We start from the raw sequence: 15,236 nt of genomic DNA, 5'->3' as shown, positions 1-15,236 counted from the left end.
CAGTCCCCTACGCAAAGTCTGTTCAGAATTTCGCTTTCTCCGCTTAAAATAAAACCTGTCCAATCTTTATTTGTTGTTTACGAGTTTCCCTCATTTGATTTTTTTTTTTCAAACCACGAAGAATCTTTCATGTTGCCTATACTAAAGGGTTGCACGATGCAGGAATGCCGGTGCTTGAAATCGCGATCAAAGGTGATAGATCCAAATCCGGAATCTGCAAACTTATCAAACCCAAAAATCCAGACTATGTGCCAACAGAACCAAAACGTATGGGACGGCCGGCAAAATTAAACGAAAGGGGCAAGCGTGCCATACTGCGGTATAAAAAGTCAAAACCCCCGCGACACCTTGCGTGAAGTTACAACCAACAGCGGATGCGATGAAGAAGAGATCTACGGCAGAGTCCCCTGAATGAAGCATAAGTGTATGGCCTAGAGAACTTTCATGGACGATGGAACAATGGAAAGATGTGATCTGGACCGACGAATACACCTTTGAACTGGACCAAACAGCGCAGATGAGGATATCACGACTACCAATGAAGTCTCAGTTGGTCATCATGGATAAGATTCGACGCACCGCGACTAGTTTCATTGATCAAGTGTATGCCGGGTCGTTACTGCAGTTCATGGAGGAATTCATCGATTTCGATGTTGATGAAGTACGGGGCGCCGGTGCACCGATGTAACGCACCAAAAAAAAAAAGAGAGAGACAAGAAAAGAAGTTGGAGAAGATAGTGTGACCGGCTCAATCGCCGGATCTGAACCCGATTGAGAATCTGTGGATGCAGATGAAGACCGTGTAAGCGGGAGCACCGTGCCTCTATGATGGTGAAGAACTTACGGAGAGCATCAAGAAAGCAAAACACTGTCTGCAAAACACGACTCAAATGAAGAGTTGGACGCAGTTCGGGAGTAGCGGTGCCTCCGCAAAGGGGCAGCAATTAACCTTTGCTTAGAACATACAGTTTAGCATCTCTTTCCGCCTAATCATACAGCTGCCACACCCGCCTACTATCAGGGATACTTGAGAGCAAACAACTTTCAATCTGTCAAGGAACTTGCAAGTCAACCGGAGCTTTTTGAACAACACGATTGCAAGGAAAAAAAAGACTTTCCATTTTTCAAGTACTGTCGCGGGCTCGGTGCCTGCGATTTATCAATGCAGATCCTTGAACAAGAAAAGCAACGTGTTAAGTTCTTTGATCGTATCAAGATGCCAAGGCGTCAAGCTGGGTGTTTTGGAACTGGGCGACGAAACTTGACAAAGGAATCGAAGTTGAAGTGCAAAAAGGTAGTGCATACGGTAAGAGTGATCGCAATGACCGACCCTCTGACCCTGGCAAGTATGAGAAGGCTATGGGCGACAATGCTGGTGACAAGGATGACATCGTAGCTGAAAGTTCGGCGCACTGGCCAATACAGCGCATATTTTTTCAGCTACTAGATATTTGAAAGGTTACTTATTTATGTCTGTCTTCAGAAAAGGTTTTTATCATAGAGTAATTTATTTGTAGATGCTACGGAATGTACAAATACATAGGAACATTATAAACATCGGTTTAGACCCAGTTATTCAGCAGTGGTCCAAGGAGGAAAAGACTCGGACCAAGCAGCGGTATAGAGACACCATGGAAATGAAAGGAGCAGACAGCGGCCAAAAAGAGAAAAAGTCTGGAACCACGCAGTGGTACGGACATTAAGGAAACGAAGCAGGGGGGCGAGAACGTTGATGACAAGTGATGACAGAACAAGAAAGAAAATAAAGAGATTAAAGGAAAAGATAACTTACCAAAACAAAAAGGCAGGGTGGCCATGAAAGGCCGAAGCCCTCAGGAAGCAAAAAGCTCAGGAAGTCAACAGCCAATTCTCAGGAAGAAAGAGAGTTCAGGAAGTCCAACTCAAAAACACCAAGTGCACTGGGGGATCTTGACGGTCGGAAAAGGTCTTGACGTCTTCTTTCTTGAACCTTGAATCTTGAGCCTTGAGCCTTGAGCCTTGAGCCTTGAGCCTTGAGCCTTGAGCCTTCGTTCTTCTTTCTTCTTGCTTGAGCCTTGAGCCTTCGTTCTTCTTTCTTGAGCCTTGAGCCTTGAGCCTTGAGCCTTCTTTCTTGAGTCTTCCGCAACTTGTCTTCTTGAGCCTGGAATCGCCGTTCTTCGTCACCAGTGAACCTACTGTGGAGAGATAAGAAACAAAGGGTTAGGAAATGTTCTGCAACTTTAGTAACAAAAAAAACTACTGTCAAAATTGTTGTCATCAGTCATCAACGCAGCCCCATTGCTGCGCACTTTAGGCTAAAGAGAAGAGAGGAATGGCGGAAAAATGGTTTGACTGCCTCTATGAACTGTAAACAGAAAAAAACTTTTCTGCACGTCACAGGAAAGTCACTCAGCCTTTTGGTTTCCATCAGTGTGCACATGCTTGAAATAACTACGCTGATAAAAAAAATAGGGGAAAGAAGCTCTCTTAATCACCATGGACGAAGCTCTCTTAATCACCATGGACGTTCCTGATTTACGCTCGTGTCAATGCGTGGTTATTTTCAGTTTCAGATTGTCGGAACACTCATCGTTGTGTTTCCTTCGTTACGATTGAATATGTTTCGCCTTTACATAAATTACGGTTCGGTTTTGACAGTAACAAATCCAATAAGCACAGTGTCCTGCATCATTCTATACAGCCATTTAAAAGTCTTTGCACAGCACTTATTGACGTATTATATGAGGTTGTTCGGTTTCGCTCTTCGTATCGTGGTAGGAACTGGCAGCGGATTGTACCACAGCCTGGAAGTGAGGTGATACGGACATTTGCCTGTACGCTCCGATCAATTTTGGATTCATGCAGAGCGTGTTGGATATATTTCGAAAGAAATATGCACAATAAGTCTGCTGTCAAAAAAGTGGAGGGACAACATAGAGCTACTACAGTTGTGGCGGTGCTACATACGTCAAGCCACCGTGAATCGCGGTCATAAATCAAAACAAAAAAAAAAAACAAAAAAACAGAGAAACATTTGCGCACGTTTTCCTTTTTTTTTTTGCCCCACGTTGACCAGCAAGAGTCTGAAGCTTTGGTCGGTGAAATGACGGTAAGTATTATCATCATGTCGGCTTCAAATGGAGTAATTACTCATAACTAACATCTTTACTCTGGCCATTCGATTTCAAACGGAGAAAATTACGATGCGAAACAAGTCCAACAAGAAGCCCATGTCCACGACGGCCCCTGGAGCCTCGTCCGCGCCGGTACCACAAATCGACGGCACCTCAACACCAATTGGTAAGTCCTAAGTATGGGTATGCTTCGTTGACTGGAGTCAGAGTCATGGCTGCCTAGAAGACGTCCCCTGTTCAGCCGGCTTTCCGGAGACACACACGATGTGGGTCTTCGGTACTTCAACCCTGTTGGAGCCCTAAGCTGGGGTACGCTTCGTTGGTAGGAGGAAAATCAAGGCTACCTAATACACAGCGGCCGCCTAAACGCTACCCGCCTCTCAAGACTGGCGACAGTGAGCCTGAAGGTAAGTTCTATTTTGAGGACATGGTCGCTTTTGTTACAATTTCCCTTACGTTGAATTAAATGTCATATAACAGGTAAAAACACTCGCATAGGGCTTTCCCGAGAGGGTTGAGTTCTATATGGAGCAGGTTCGACTTTGCCGGATTCTTGCGACCTTGTAGGAAATGCGGAATATCACGGCGGTCAACCGCGGTTGGTTCTCCGGAAACAACCACTCCAGCTACACGAGTAACCCCACGGGAGCATGGGAGTTAGTAAGGTAGGTTACCAAGGATTCCGAGACCCACGTGTCAAAAGCAGCCGGGCCCATCTTCGGCCGGCGCATCCCTTGCTGGTCGACAAAAGAAAAGTCAGTGTCATTTTGGAACGGTTTGGCGACTGATCATTCGAAGTCAATTTAGGTATCGTCTTTGGTGGTGTTGGGCAGAGCAGAGCAGAACAGAGCAGAGCAAGACAGAAAGGTCAGGTAAATCATGAAATGGTTTGGTTATTGATCCATGGAGGTGCTTTTGTCCCTTTTCAGTAAGTCACTTAGGGTATCGTTACGGTGTGATTGAGCAGATCAAACCAGACCAGAGAGGTCAGTAAAATCATGGAATGATTTGGTTACTATCAAATGGAGGTGATTTTGTCCCTTTTCAGTAGGTCAATTTAGGCATCGTCATCGGAGGATTGGATCTGCTCTCTCCCAACGCGACTTATGGTGCGGTGTCGACTGGCCGGTCTCCCGTAATTAGTTTTAGTATCCCTTTGTTATCCCCCTTTCATATTTCTTTTCAATCATTCTTCATAGGTGTGGTCACAGTCTTTTCCTCTTCAACTTTTTTCCCACTGGGTTTTTTGGGATGTTTTACCGATGCGGCCATATCCTTTCTTTTTTTTTTCCAAGATAAAAATCTCTTATATAGTATATTAGTTCGGCAGTAGTTATGCTTGCACAATTATCACGTTTGGATTTGGAGAGAAAATGGTTATTGTGAATAATCACAGAAGCGAAGGTGATAATCTTGTGCAACTTGGTACACTTTGATACGCTTTGAAAGTATCTTTCCCATTTGTTTATTATGTGTGTGTTTCAGAGCAAACTTCGTGAGACTTTGCGGTGCCGCAAATGAAGATAATGCGCTCTTCAACCCTGAGATTTAGAGTTTATGATTTACAAACGAAGAATTAAAGTCATTTTCATAGATAGTACGATATGAGGGAAAACGCCTTGGGGCAGAACGTCAAGATATAAAATAGTGATCCAAGCAATGTACATACGCTGAGCTTTGGCGGGAATTGTGTTAGATTTCTTTTTTGTCTGATATTGCTCTATTACATGAAAATGAGGCAAAACTCACTTTTCACTAGCAGCATAAAGTGAAGCCCGCATTTCTTTTTTAAACCATGACCAGTTTCGCCAAAATGGAAACATAATATTTCTGCAGAAATTAACTCATGGCAAATCAATGCCTGTTCAAGACGAACGCAAGGGCCATGGAAGCGAACAAACAAATATGATAAAAAAAAACACATCACCAAAAAGATGCCCGGGCCAACAAAACCTCTGTTAATAATGACTAAAGTAAACATGTCCACAATACAGTACTTGCCGTTCTTTCACGGATAACTTTGTCGGTCAAAAGTGAGAAAAAGATTTTTCTTTACCTTTTTTGTTATGATTTGTGGCTGCATTTACCATTGCCAGCCAGGAGTGGCTTGAACAAATTTTACCGTCTTGCGATGAAAAGTCCAATTTGTATGACTTGGATCATTTCACATGTTATACACACCGTGCAAAAGATGACAGAATCGAGATGCTCCGCATGTCAAATACCTATACGTTGTGCATGTCGTCAACAATCAATTAGGTAACAATGCATAATAGAGAATACAGCGGGCAATGGTATTACAATGTATTGTATCAACGAAAATTCTGGAAGCAAATATAGACATTGGTCGGAGCATTGGTGACACTGTTAACAGTTATCTTTTGATGGATCGAATATTGGTAAATTTTAGAATACGGATGAATGAAGAAAAATGATATAATAACTAGAAGATGATCTTGAAAAATTAAAGGAATAAAACCGGCAGAAGAAAGAAGAAAGGGTAAAAATGATGAGATTCAAGAGGATAGATATGCGGGGAAAGGTGAATATGACAAAATGGAAAAGGCTAAGCAAGCTCGATTAAAAGAATGGCAGTCGAATAAAAGTGGTGGTATCATCGTAAATGATGGCACACATGACATACCATGCCGTCAGGGCAAGCGTAAAGGAGAACCAGCCACCAATTTTCGTCAATACAATGTTGCCCGTATAGCCTCCCAAAGCAGCGAATAGGAATGTCAGAAATACTTGGCCGAGAACCAAGCGAATGAGGATAGGTTGACGGAACGTGCCGAGGAAAAATAAAAAGGATACAATCGTGTAGCCGGTCATGTACAGCCCAACACAACGATTCAACTCTTCAAGCCCCCCCGCTTCCATCGCGGCTTCAAGAAATCCGCCGGCGGGAGTGAACATGACGCCATAAGAGAGAAAGAATCCCGAATAGGTGAGCATGGCTGTGCCAGCAAAGGTGTTTCCAAGATAAAGTTCACCGACGCCAGAGATGAATTGACCAACCGCACCGTAACCAAGGGCTACGCCAACTGCCACTTGAGGTAAACCGGTAATCAAACCAGTGTTGTAGAGACCCAGCACAAAAGCACATAATGCGAAAGCGCCAAAGCCAATAGCTGCAGGATTGGCGGCTTTACGAATCGCCTGGACGGCAGCAGGATCGAGATCATGACCCAAAACAGGACTGTGGTGTTTATGCTGCGGATGCCCGTAAGCCGACTCTTTGGATTCCTCGGAAGAGTAGCCTCCTTCGGTAGGAATATTGATACCGAACACTTCTCGATGTCTGAAAGACGATTGAGAAGTGCCATCAGAATACAGTTCACGGTGTTGAATTTCAGGCTTTTGGGGAGAAGATGACATGAGACGATTTGAATGAAGGAAGGAATTATTTTAACAGTGGTTGACATTTTATATCAAGTCTCCATTCGCTTATCTTTTTGATAACATTTCGTTCACATGGTCACGTTTTGCATTCTGGTTTCGCATTTTTTAATTTCAGATACTTTCCAAAAACACCGTTTAAGGATCATTGGTTACACGATGTACGTTCCCCACATTTTGGCAATTGAAGTAGAAACGCCAAATAGGAAAAAAAAATGTCGACTTTCTAGTCCTGGTTGGTTAATACAAAGCATGAAGTGATTCATCATAAATTTTTTCTAATTGATCGTCATTAAACTGGCTGCGATCTTGCTACACTGAGTATGCTATCGTTCGCGGTCTTTTCGCGACAATCCCCGGATACAGAATAAAGTTCAAATGGTAATGAAGTAAAGGATCACAAATTATAGTTTCGGTGGTGATAACAATAAATATTTAGCCCGGCCATACATTGTATTAGCAACAGTTGAATTCGGTAGACCGAGCATCGGTGTACCATCTCTTATCAAATCGACGTCAGTATTTCAATCCAGGTCATCAACTCCGCTTACATTCAAGTATTCTTTAACCAGCCACGGCCATATTTATCCAAAATTGCATCTTCTCTAACAACAAAGCCAAAAAAACAAAAAAAAAAAAAAAAAAATCAAGCTCACACTAGGCACATAAAAGACAAACTCACCTTATAGGCACTTGCTATTTATATGAAATCAAGTTGAATTTAGACTGATAATGTAGTCTGGGTGAAAAAATTGGATAACAATTAAACAGCGACTCTCCCACGGTAAAAACTACAGCAACGACGTGTCTGCCATCCATGTTTTTCCTTTTCTGCTATTTTTTGCGAATATCGATTATATTGTTGCTTCCTGGAATGGCAATATTAAGTCCACGAAGGATAATTTATCTTGTGTTTTCAGGGTTTATAGGCGATTAGACTTCTGCGTGAACATGGAATAACAGGATTCGTCATTTACGACTGCCCATTGAACCGACATATCATACATATATCTTTTTATAATGGCGTGCAGTATATTTTTGCGTTTCGTGAAGCTGTAATGTCCCATCACAAGTAGAGCTAAAATATGGATATCAGATATCCATTTCGGTAAATGATCGTGGTAATACGGCTGACATCGTGAGAGCACCAAGAGATCTGTCATAATGTTCGTGATACGTGTAGTTCTGCGTGATACTGGTGACCCATTTCCAGAGTACAACTTTATCTGTTTTGACTCATCTAATCCATAAAGGGTTACTTATTGGTATGGGTCACGTTTATTCGCTTTTTCTCGAACATTAACCGTTAGAGAGCAGAGAATAACTCATACGTCATCAGTTGCGACAGTGACTCATCTTAAGTGCTGTTGTCTATGAGTTGTTGCATGGAAAACATAATCCGGAAACAAGCATGTATCCAAGGTTTGACGAACGTGGCTTAGTGATCTTTGCTATCTTTCGTGTTTCGTCAAAGAGCTGTGAGGAAGCAAAGACGTAATCTGATATAAGATCGGTTACACATAAATGGGCAGCTCATCAAAATAACAAAGCTGAAGAGGATTACTGAAAGAAGGGCAGATTGACATTTCTTTAGAGACGCATGGCATAATGAGCCAGCTGCGTAAGAGAGTTAGTGTTTGAATGCATTGCTAATTTCCTTGATTGAAATAGCCATGATTCTACGAGCGCGCATCTTTCGGGAATTCTGTGAAGCAATGAAGATTTAGGATGCCTTCTGGAATTGACAAAGGGTCTGTGATTTCAATATCACGATTGAGTATGAATTGTATTGACCATATCATTTCTGAGGGTATGACGTACATCCTTAAAGCTTACTGCTTCTGCAGCACAATCTTGCACCGCTTTCATAGCTGATCTCACCGATGCATCAATCATCTCTTTATTTAGTCTCTGCAAAGCTCGCTACCTAGCCTTAATGTCTGATTATATTTACTTTCCTCTTATAACCAAGCAGGCGAATTTTTCCCTCGAATCTGAAATATCCTGAATTGCGATTATGGTGACCCAATAATGCGCAGGGAAGGACTGTGATGAAGAAGGATGGCTATCACAGGGTTGCATTAGCTGCAATCCATACACAGCAGTGACTCAATTTTGCATTTTCAATTATTCACCCAACTACAGCAGTATGCGTTGGATGAAGAGGAACGTCAGCTTGATTTGATATAGAAAATCAACCAAAATGTTTTCTTTCACCCATGTTGGGAAAGGAACCCAATGCCGTCTGAGAATGGTTCGAGAACTACAAAAAATTTTCATGTAGTGACCAAACGATACATGATGCTCCGAAACGCTACAAGCAACCGCGGTATCCAGCCAAATCCTTGTTCCGCCCAGTGAGTTGTCCTTCAGAAGCCCATCACCCGGAATTGTGGAGAGCGGCATCACGCGAAAAAATAAAAGTCAGTAGAGGGTTCGGGCGCTGAGAAAACGATCTGACGGATGCTAAGGTAAACTTGAACGTTCATTGGCGGAGGACTGGCTAATCGTTTATGCTGCAATATTTGGAGATTGCTGAAGCTCTGGACCATAACAAGAAAATCCATCGATGTGATTCGAATCGAGGTTACAACCTTTGGTACAGTTACGTGGAATGGGATCTAGAACTTTTTATTTCCAGTCAGAGACCATATGATGCATTTTGGCAACCACAAGGGAGCTTGTCCACAGAAAGCTGGCGTCTGTGGAAACCTGCGGCAAATCGTGGGAAGATCAAGTTCGCGTATTGAAATACCGCTCTCTAAAAGTCATTTGTCATGAACAACATGATACAATTCGCTAGTGCCTACACTTGTATTCCCACATTATCTGAATGCTGAAAAACACTAATAGTATCAACTGGTCTTTGCATCCGGCCAGGGAACTATATACGAGGTGATGGTTAAGTTACCCAAAAAAAGACCTGTGGATCGACGACCGAACATGGCGGCTTGACGAATTTTTATCGGATGAGCAAGTGAGCGCCACATGAAAATTCCGGTAACAGGGAGGTTCGGGATCCAATGCCTTTTTCGCGGCAAAAGGAAAAGCAAATGCAAAAAAAAACAAAATTTCCTAAAGTGGACTTCCCCGCAAATCCTATAAGAAAAAAAAAACATTCTCATTCTCTTTTCTCTTTACTTTCTTCTCTTAATACTGCTTTATTTATTACGAAAGAGACAATCTTTGTATTGCCCCTGTCATCCTATTTTCTTTATCCGTTTTAATTTATTCACAGTTGTGCCAAAATGTCTTGCTCTTTAACGTCAACCTCGTCCTCCTCTACATCATCACCACAGAACGATACCCTTCATGAATCGTCGACGTCTGTTCAAAACGAAGTCCAACTATCGCCATCAAAATCGAGTCGGTCTTCAAATCACATCCATCCTCATGAAGCCACCAAATATGATCTTCAAGATCTAGTTGAACAATACAAGTCACAACCGGAATTACTAAAACTCATCCTCATCAGTAAAGTTGAGGAAGACAAACGGCGAGCGGAAGAAGCGAAACTGCGTGCCAAAGAACTAGATGTTTATCTTCACCAGCAACGGCGGCAAGCATTAAGCAGTTCTGATGTGGATTCTGATAAAGAATGGATCAGTTCCAAAAGCAGATCAAGTTTGAAAATGAAAAGAAAACGACGTTCTCCTTGTTCTGTACGCAATACAGGTGGTTTAGCGCCTTATTCCACCCGCAGCAAATCATATCCGCAAGATGAGAACTACATCCAGCAACAACGTCGTCACTCTGCAGCTGCTGCCATGCTGGCCATGGGTACACTCAGAATTCCCCCTTCCTGCTCCGAAACCGCCAGCGATACTGATTCCGTTGGATCCTCCACTTCCTCCCAATCTCCGACCACACCAAGGTAAAAGGAAACCAAAAAAATAAAAAAATAAAAAAAAGATTATCCACAGACTCCGCTCTCCCCTTCTCCAGGTTTCCTAACGCAAATTTTTGTTCTATTTTCATGTGATAGTTCTCATATGAGTCTTTCCGATCCATATGGCTTCCCTGCACTGAAACCTGATACCGATGCAGCAGAAGACAATGATCACCACAAACCTCGCAGAAGAGAAATGCAAGCCATTACTAAAATTGTAGAGACGCGCGAGTTTCCCTACAATGACAATTACTTTTGGAAAAATAACGGCAATACCACGCAAAAGAAGACTGGCTGCAAGAGTATTTATTACAAATGCTCCAACAGTAACAAGGTAATTGAAAACTTTTTTTTCCTTTATCGTTGGTTGGTTCCTCAATGCGGGAAAACGGCGGAATCGGGCGGGTATAATGGTGTGGAAGACGTTGATGATGCTGTAAGCGGTACTACCAAAGGGGATGGTGCATGATGATGTGGTTCGTCCTGTCTAATATGCTGAGATAATTATTATCCATCTTCACATTCTTTCTCACGACGGAAATGGCTGGAATTGGGGAACAGAGGAGGAATTGAAAACCGTTTGGTGAAACCTAACGGGCCACTCAACTGATACATTGCTAATACAGCTTTTATTCCTGTTTCTTTTTTTAGGGCTGCCTAGTGAATAAGACGGTTACTGCTAGACCAAATGGCGAATACCTAATTAAATATCGGGGATCTCACTTGCCGGAATGCGGGCGAGTCGAGCGGGTTTGCGATTTATGACGGGGCGGAAATTGGACATGGTGCCTTGATGGTTTAAAGTTTTTAGTGACCTTTTTTTTTTCTACACCTGTTTCGTGTTGCTCACATGACGTCAAGTCAAAGAACCATCATCAGAAATAATAAACAGAAAAGAACAATACATTATGTCTGTCGGAAATAACTGTTATTATAACACTAGTGTCATTAACCCGCTATTCTGCAGATGCAGTTCTTTACCTGGTTCTGCAAGTCATTGTGATGATGCTGATGTAGTATTCCCTATTTATCAGCGGATAAGTACTGGTGGTTGCATGATGGATATTATCCAGTTTATAGTTGGAAAAAAACAGCAGGAGATGCCCGATCGCCATACCAGAAACAGTTTAGTCCTTTTTTGGAGTCTTCATATAAAAAGATCGTGCCATTTCTTAATTTTTGTTGTTTTCATAATTCGTGTAATCGGCATTCTTTTTTTTTTTCTTCATCAAAATGACTCCACTAGTATTGCCACGACTTCCAGGCTCGACTCTTGAACCAACATCAGAGCCAATTGTAATTTATCCACAAAACTACAGCCCAGATATGTCACCCGAAACGCCTACCACACTCACCACGCCAACCCAATCATTGAACCGGAAAAATCGACCTACATTTATCGATATTCCCGATACTTCCAAGCATTTCATCCAAACCGAGCCTGATGAAGAAGATTTTTCACCATGGTCATACCAAGAGGAGGACGTCAATGACACGGAATCTCAGTGAAGATAACCACTTTTGCATTCTTTTTCCACTTGACACACATGCAGTTGCATTGACTGTTCCTGCACTTCATATTCCGATGAACTAAAATTATCATTTCTTCCCTTCACACCCAAAATCTTATAAGTAGATGCAAGCATTCCTTACTATCTATTAGATATTGCATGAATACAATCATTTGAAGATGAGTTCTAGAATAATAAGCCAGTCAACTACTGTCGGAATACTTTTTTCCCCCGTATAGTCAAAAGTTTTCAAATAGAGAATTGCACAGGAATTTCAACCTGGACTTTTGATCGTGTCGTGTATGTTACATTGAGGAGTAGTAACTGCAAAGATTACATGAATATCTGGTTCATAACTTACACCAAGTTGGATCAAAGCCCTCTTTTGCTTCTTTGCGTGCCATTGAGTATGCTTGCACACAGAAGTCCTCTTAGTATAGACATACAAGAACATAGTGTCCTGATGAACCATTAAACGATAGATCGCAATGTATATCGCCAGAATCGATGTTATTCCACTAAACTGAACCTGGTTTAGTTTTCATGCATGCCATTTATCTGTAGGATGGCGTCATGCAAAAATATCATAGAAAGACAAAAAAACAATTCTTTTTCATTCCTTCTACGGCATGACTGGCAGGATTTTCTGCGAAAATACAGTGTGTTTTTTTCATCCATGCCAAGAACCATCATACATATTCGGAATGAGACAGTGGGCAGAATCTATTTCATGACTCATCAAGGTTGGCAGGCGCCGGCTGACGAGGTCCTGTTTTTCCTCTGTGTGCCAAAGGCCCTTTTTTCCTTTTTCGGCAGGTGGCCAGCCGTTCGATTTTTTTTTTTTTTTTTTTTTACTTCGTACCGACGCTTCAAAGAACCTTTGTACTTTTAACCCAACCATTGTCAGCATGAGCACACATCAATTGCAACCAATCAGTGTGTTTTATATACCAAAAGATCTCATTAGTGCCTTTTCTCCTGCCGATCAACCTTCAGACGTTGCTCGTTTAGAATCCCAGCCTCCATCGAATCTCGAGACTTATGCACTGGAAAACTTACAAATTCAACAAGAAACCGATCGTGATAAAGAAGCTTTAGCTTGTAATACATGCGGTATTGAGTTTCCTTTGCACGATCGAACGGAACATCGCAAACATTTCGCAACCGACTGGCATCGCTATAATGTCAAGCGACGTCTTGTGCTCGGAGCACCTCCAGTAACACAGCCCGAGTTTGAAGATTTGTTAGCCGGTATATATTTTTCCGTCGATTCCTGGGATGATATTAATATGATCTTGCATGTCATAGATCTGAGTGACAGTTTATCCGGCTCTGGCTCCGAGGATTCGGACGATGAAGAGGACCGCCGTGACAATGACAAGATTGCGACTCTTGTTGGTAAACAGCAGATGCAGGACTCGGTGGTAGCTGATCTTATCCAGCAGGCAACAAGCGATCTCCAACTATCTCCTTTGCAACGAAAATACTCGGCCTTGACATGGTATACAGCTTCGAATTTATACCCGGCTTCGCTGCATTTCGGCCTCTATCGAAACCTGTTTACCTCCCTGGATGACAACTGCAAGATTGAAAAATTACAAGCCGAACAATACTTGGGCAAACCTAGAATATGGACAGTGCTGCTCATGGGAGGTGGTCATTTTGCGGGAGCCGTCCTCGATATCACCAAAAGTCCCGGCGTAGCGGAAACCCGACATGAGAAGCAAATGAAAATGTTGGAACATAAAACGTTTCATCGCTATACCAGTAAGTAAAATCACTTGTATTCAATGGGCTTATTTTTGTTTAACCACTGGGATTAGCTCGTAGAAAGCAAGGTGGAGCTCAATCTGCCAATGATAATGCCAAGGGTAACGCTAATTCCGCCGGTGCACAAATTCGACGCCATAACGAGCAGCAGCTTCAACAGGTATGCAGCAATAAAAGCGGGACCTGTCATTTGTTCAACTCACACCGTCTTTAATTAGGAAATCCGAGAGGTTTTATCGCAATGGAAAAAATACATTGATGCGAGTGAGTTGGTTCTCGTGCATGCACCGAGCAGTAACAAGAAAATCATTTATGGCTATAATGAAGCCATACTCCGTAAAGGTAACCTAGTCGGACCCACTTGCTTTTTCTTTTTTTTTGACAAATCGAGTCTAATATGTATACCATTAGATGATCCACGCCTGAGAAGCATTCCATTTTCGACGCGAAGACCTACGTTGAATGAAGTGAAACGAGTCTTTTTGGAAATCACCACTGTGAAAGTGTTGGAAATGGATGCCGATGTATTGCAAGAGCATCAACAAAAGTTAGCGGCAAAAGAAGAAAAAATACGCCAACAATTGGAGAAATCACGCAGTAAAAAGGAATCATCGCCTGTGGCGACGCGGGAAAATGCCAAACGACAGATTTCTTCGGAAACAGAGAAATTGGTGCTGTTAATCAAACAAGGCAAAACTCAAGTGGTCACTGCGTACATCAACAATCATCCGGATGTGCCCGTCTCATCCTCGCTACCCGAAGACGTTCAGGCGGAGGATACGTTGCGATTGCCGTCTGTCTTGCATATTGCGTCCAATTATGGCCATCCGGAGCTTGTCTCTCAATTGATTCGGGAATACAATGCCGACCCGACGATCAAGAATCGTATAGGTAAAACCGCTTATGAGGTGGCCAAAAACAAGGAGACACGAAATGCGTTCCGCCGATGTATGTGCGATTTGCCCAATCAGTGGAATTGGTTACAAGAAGCACACGTACCCAGCCCACTGACGAAAGAAGCGGAAGCGCAGTTGATGGAGAAGGAACGACAAAAGCAACAAAAGGAAGAGGAGCGCAAACGGTTGATCGAAGAAGAACGATGCAAAAAGGAGGAAGCACACCAACGAGAGATGGAAGCAGAAGCGGCGGCGGCTGCTAATGCGCGAAAGAAACCTCAAAAATTGGACCCGATTGCCAAAGCGCTCTTGGGTTCCAGTCATGCGGTCAATACGGCCAACATGTCACCCGAAGCACGCATGCGATTGGAGCGGGAAAAGAGAGCGAGAGCCGCAGAAGAACGCTTAAGACGTCTTCAGGGTCGATAAAATGGAGCCTTGCCGTTGTCTATTGTGAATAAATTCTGTATCTAGGATGGTTTTTTTTTTAGAAAAAATTGTATGATAGTGATAACTATAGTTCAATAACTTTTAGAAGTACCGGATACAAACTTGGTTGCTCAATAATATCATGCATATATTGTTCCTCCTCCAGGTCACACACACAGTTACGTGTTTCTTATCTTTTCGATCACTGGCATGCTATTAGACAATCCTC

The 15,236-nt window shown here is 42.6% G+C and overlaps 6 protein-coding genes across 6 annotated transcripts; 3 read left to right on the top strand and 3 right to left on the bottom strand.

The window, feature by feature from the left end:
- Window positions 1–1,408: 1,408 nt before the first annotated feature.
- BYT42DRAFT_556333 (uncharacterized protein) lies at window positions 1,409–2,308 on the bottom strand. Its single transcript, XM_051566770.1, is given in 4 exon segments — window positions 1,409–1,979; window positions 2,032–2,060; window positions 2,141–2,144; window positions 2,164–2,308. The coding sequence occupies 1 exon segment, from the start codon at window positions 1,815–1,817 to the stop codon at window positions 1,563–1,565; it is 255 nt and encodes an 84-aa protein (XP_051427231.1). The 5' UTR covers window positions 1,818–1,979; window positions 2,032–2,060; window positions 2,141–2,144; window positions 2,164–2,308; the 3' UTR covers window positions 1,409–1,562.
- Window positions 1,575–2,426, bottom strand: BYT42DRAFT_188841 (uncharacterized protein). The gene is made up of 2 exons (XM_051562456.1): window positions 1,793–2,426; window positions 1,575–1,674 (listed from the first exon to the last, which is right to left on the bottom strand). Exon 1 carries the CDS (start codon window positions 2,255–2,257, stop codon window positions 1,871–1,873), a length of 387 nt encoding a protein of 128 aa, XP_051427230.1. The 5' UTR covers window positions 2,258–2,426; the 3' UTR covers window positions 1,575–1,674; window positions 1,793–1,870.
- A 2,911-nt stretch (window positions 2,427–5,337) lies between these two features.
- Window positions 5,338–6,531, bottom strand: BYT42DRAFT_556329 (GPR1/FUN34/yaaH family-domain-containing protein). The gene has a single exon (XM_051566769.1). The coding sequence runs from the start codon at window positions 6,489–6,491 to the stop codon at window positions 5,694–5,696; it is 798 nt and encodes a 265-aa protein (XP_051427229.1). The 5' UTR covers window positions 6,492–6,531; the 3' UTR covers window positions 5,338–5,693.
- A 3,121-nt stretch (window positions 6,532–9,652) lies between these two features.
- BYT42DRAFT_556325 (uncharacterized protein) lies at window positions 9,653–11,355 on the top strand. Its single transcript, XM_051566768.1, has 3 exons — window positions 9,653–10,386; window positions 10,498–10,735; window positions 11,053–11,355. The coding sequence occupies exons 1-3, from the start codon at window positions 9,761–9,763 to the stop codon at window positions 11,164–11,166; spliced, it is 978 nt and encodes a 325-aa protein (XP_051427228.1). The 5' UTR covers window positions 9,653–9,760; the 3' UTR covers window positions 11,167–11,355.
- A 249-nt stretch (window positions 11,356–11,604) lies between these two features.
- BYT42DRAFT_556323 (uncharacterized protein) lies at window positions 11,605–12,179 on the top strand. Its single transcript, XM_051566767.1, has one exon. It carries the CDS (start codon window positions 11,635–11,637, stop codon window positions 11,908–11,910), a length of 276 nt encoding a protein of 91 aa, XP_051427227.1. The 5' UTR covers window positions 11,605–11,634; the 3' UTR covers window positions 11,911–12,179.
- A 641-nt stretch (window positions 12,180–12,820) lies between these two features.
- On the top strand, window positions 12,821–15,007 carry BYT42DRAFT_591877 (uncharacterized protein; the record flags this gene model as incomplete). Its single annotated transcript, XM_051570575.1, has 4 exons — window positions 12,821–13,679; window positions 13,736–13,842; window positions 13,901–14,024; window positions 14,094–15,007. 4 exons carry the CDS (start codon window positions 12,821–12,823, stop codon window positions 15,005–15,007), a joined length of 2,004 nt encoding a protein of 667 aa, XP_051427226.1.
- Window positions 15,008–15,236: the final 229 nt, after the last annotated feature.

Source organism: Radiomyces spectabilis (assembly GCF_025331425.1).
Source record: "Radiomyces spectabilis strain NRRL 2753 chromosome Unknown BYT42scaffold_2, whole genome shotgun sequence".
Lineage (NCBI taxonomy): Eukaryota > Fungi > Mucoromycota > Mucoromycetes > Mucorales > Radiomycetaceae > Radiomyces > Radiomyces spectabilis.
The sequence above is the reverse complement of the archived record's forward strand: the minus strand, read 5'-3'. Positions and strand labels throughout refer to the sequence as shown.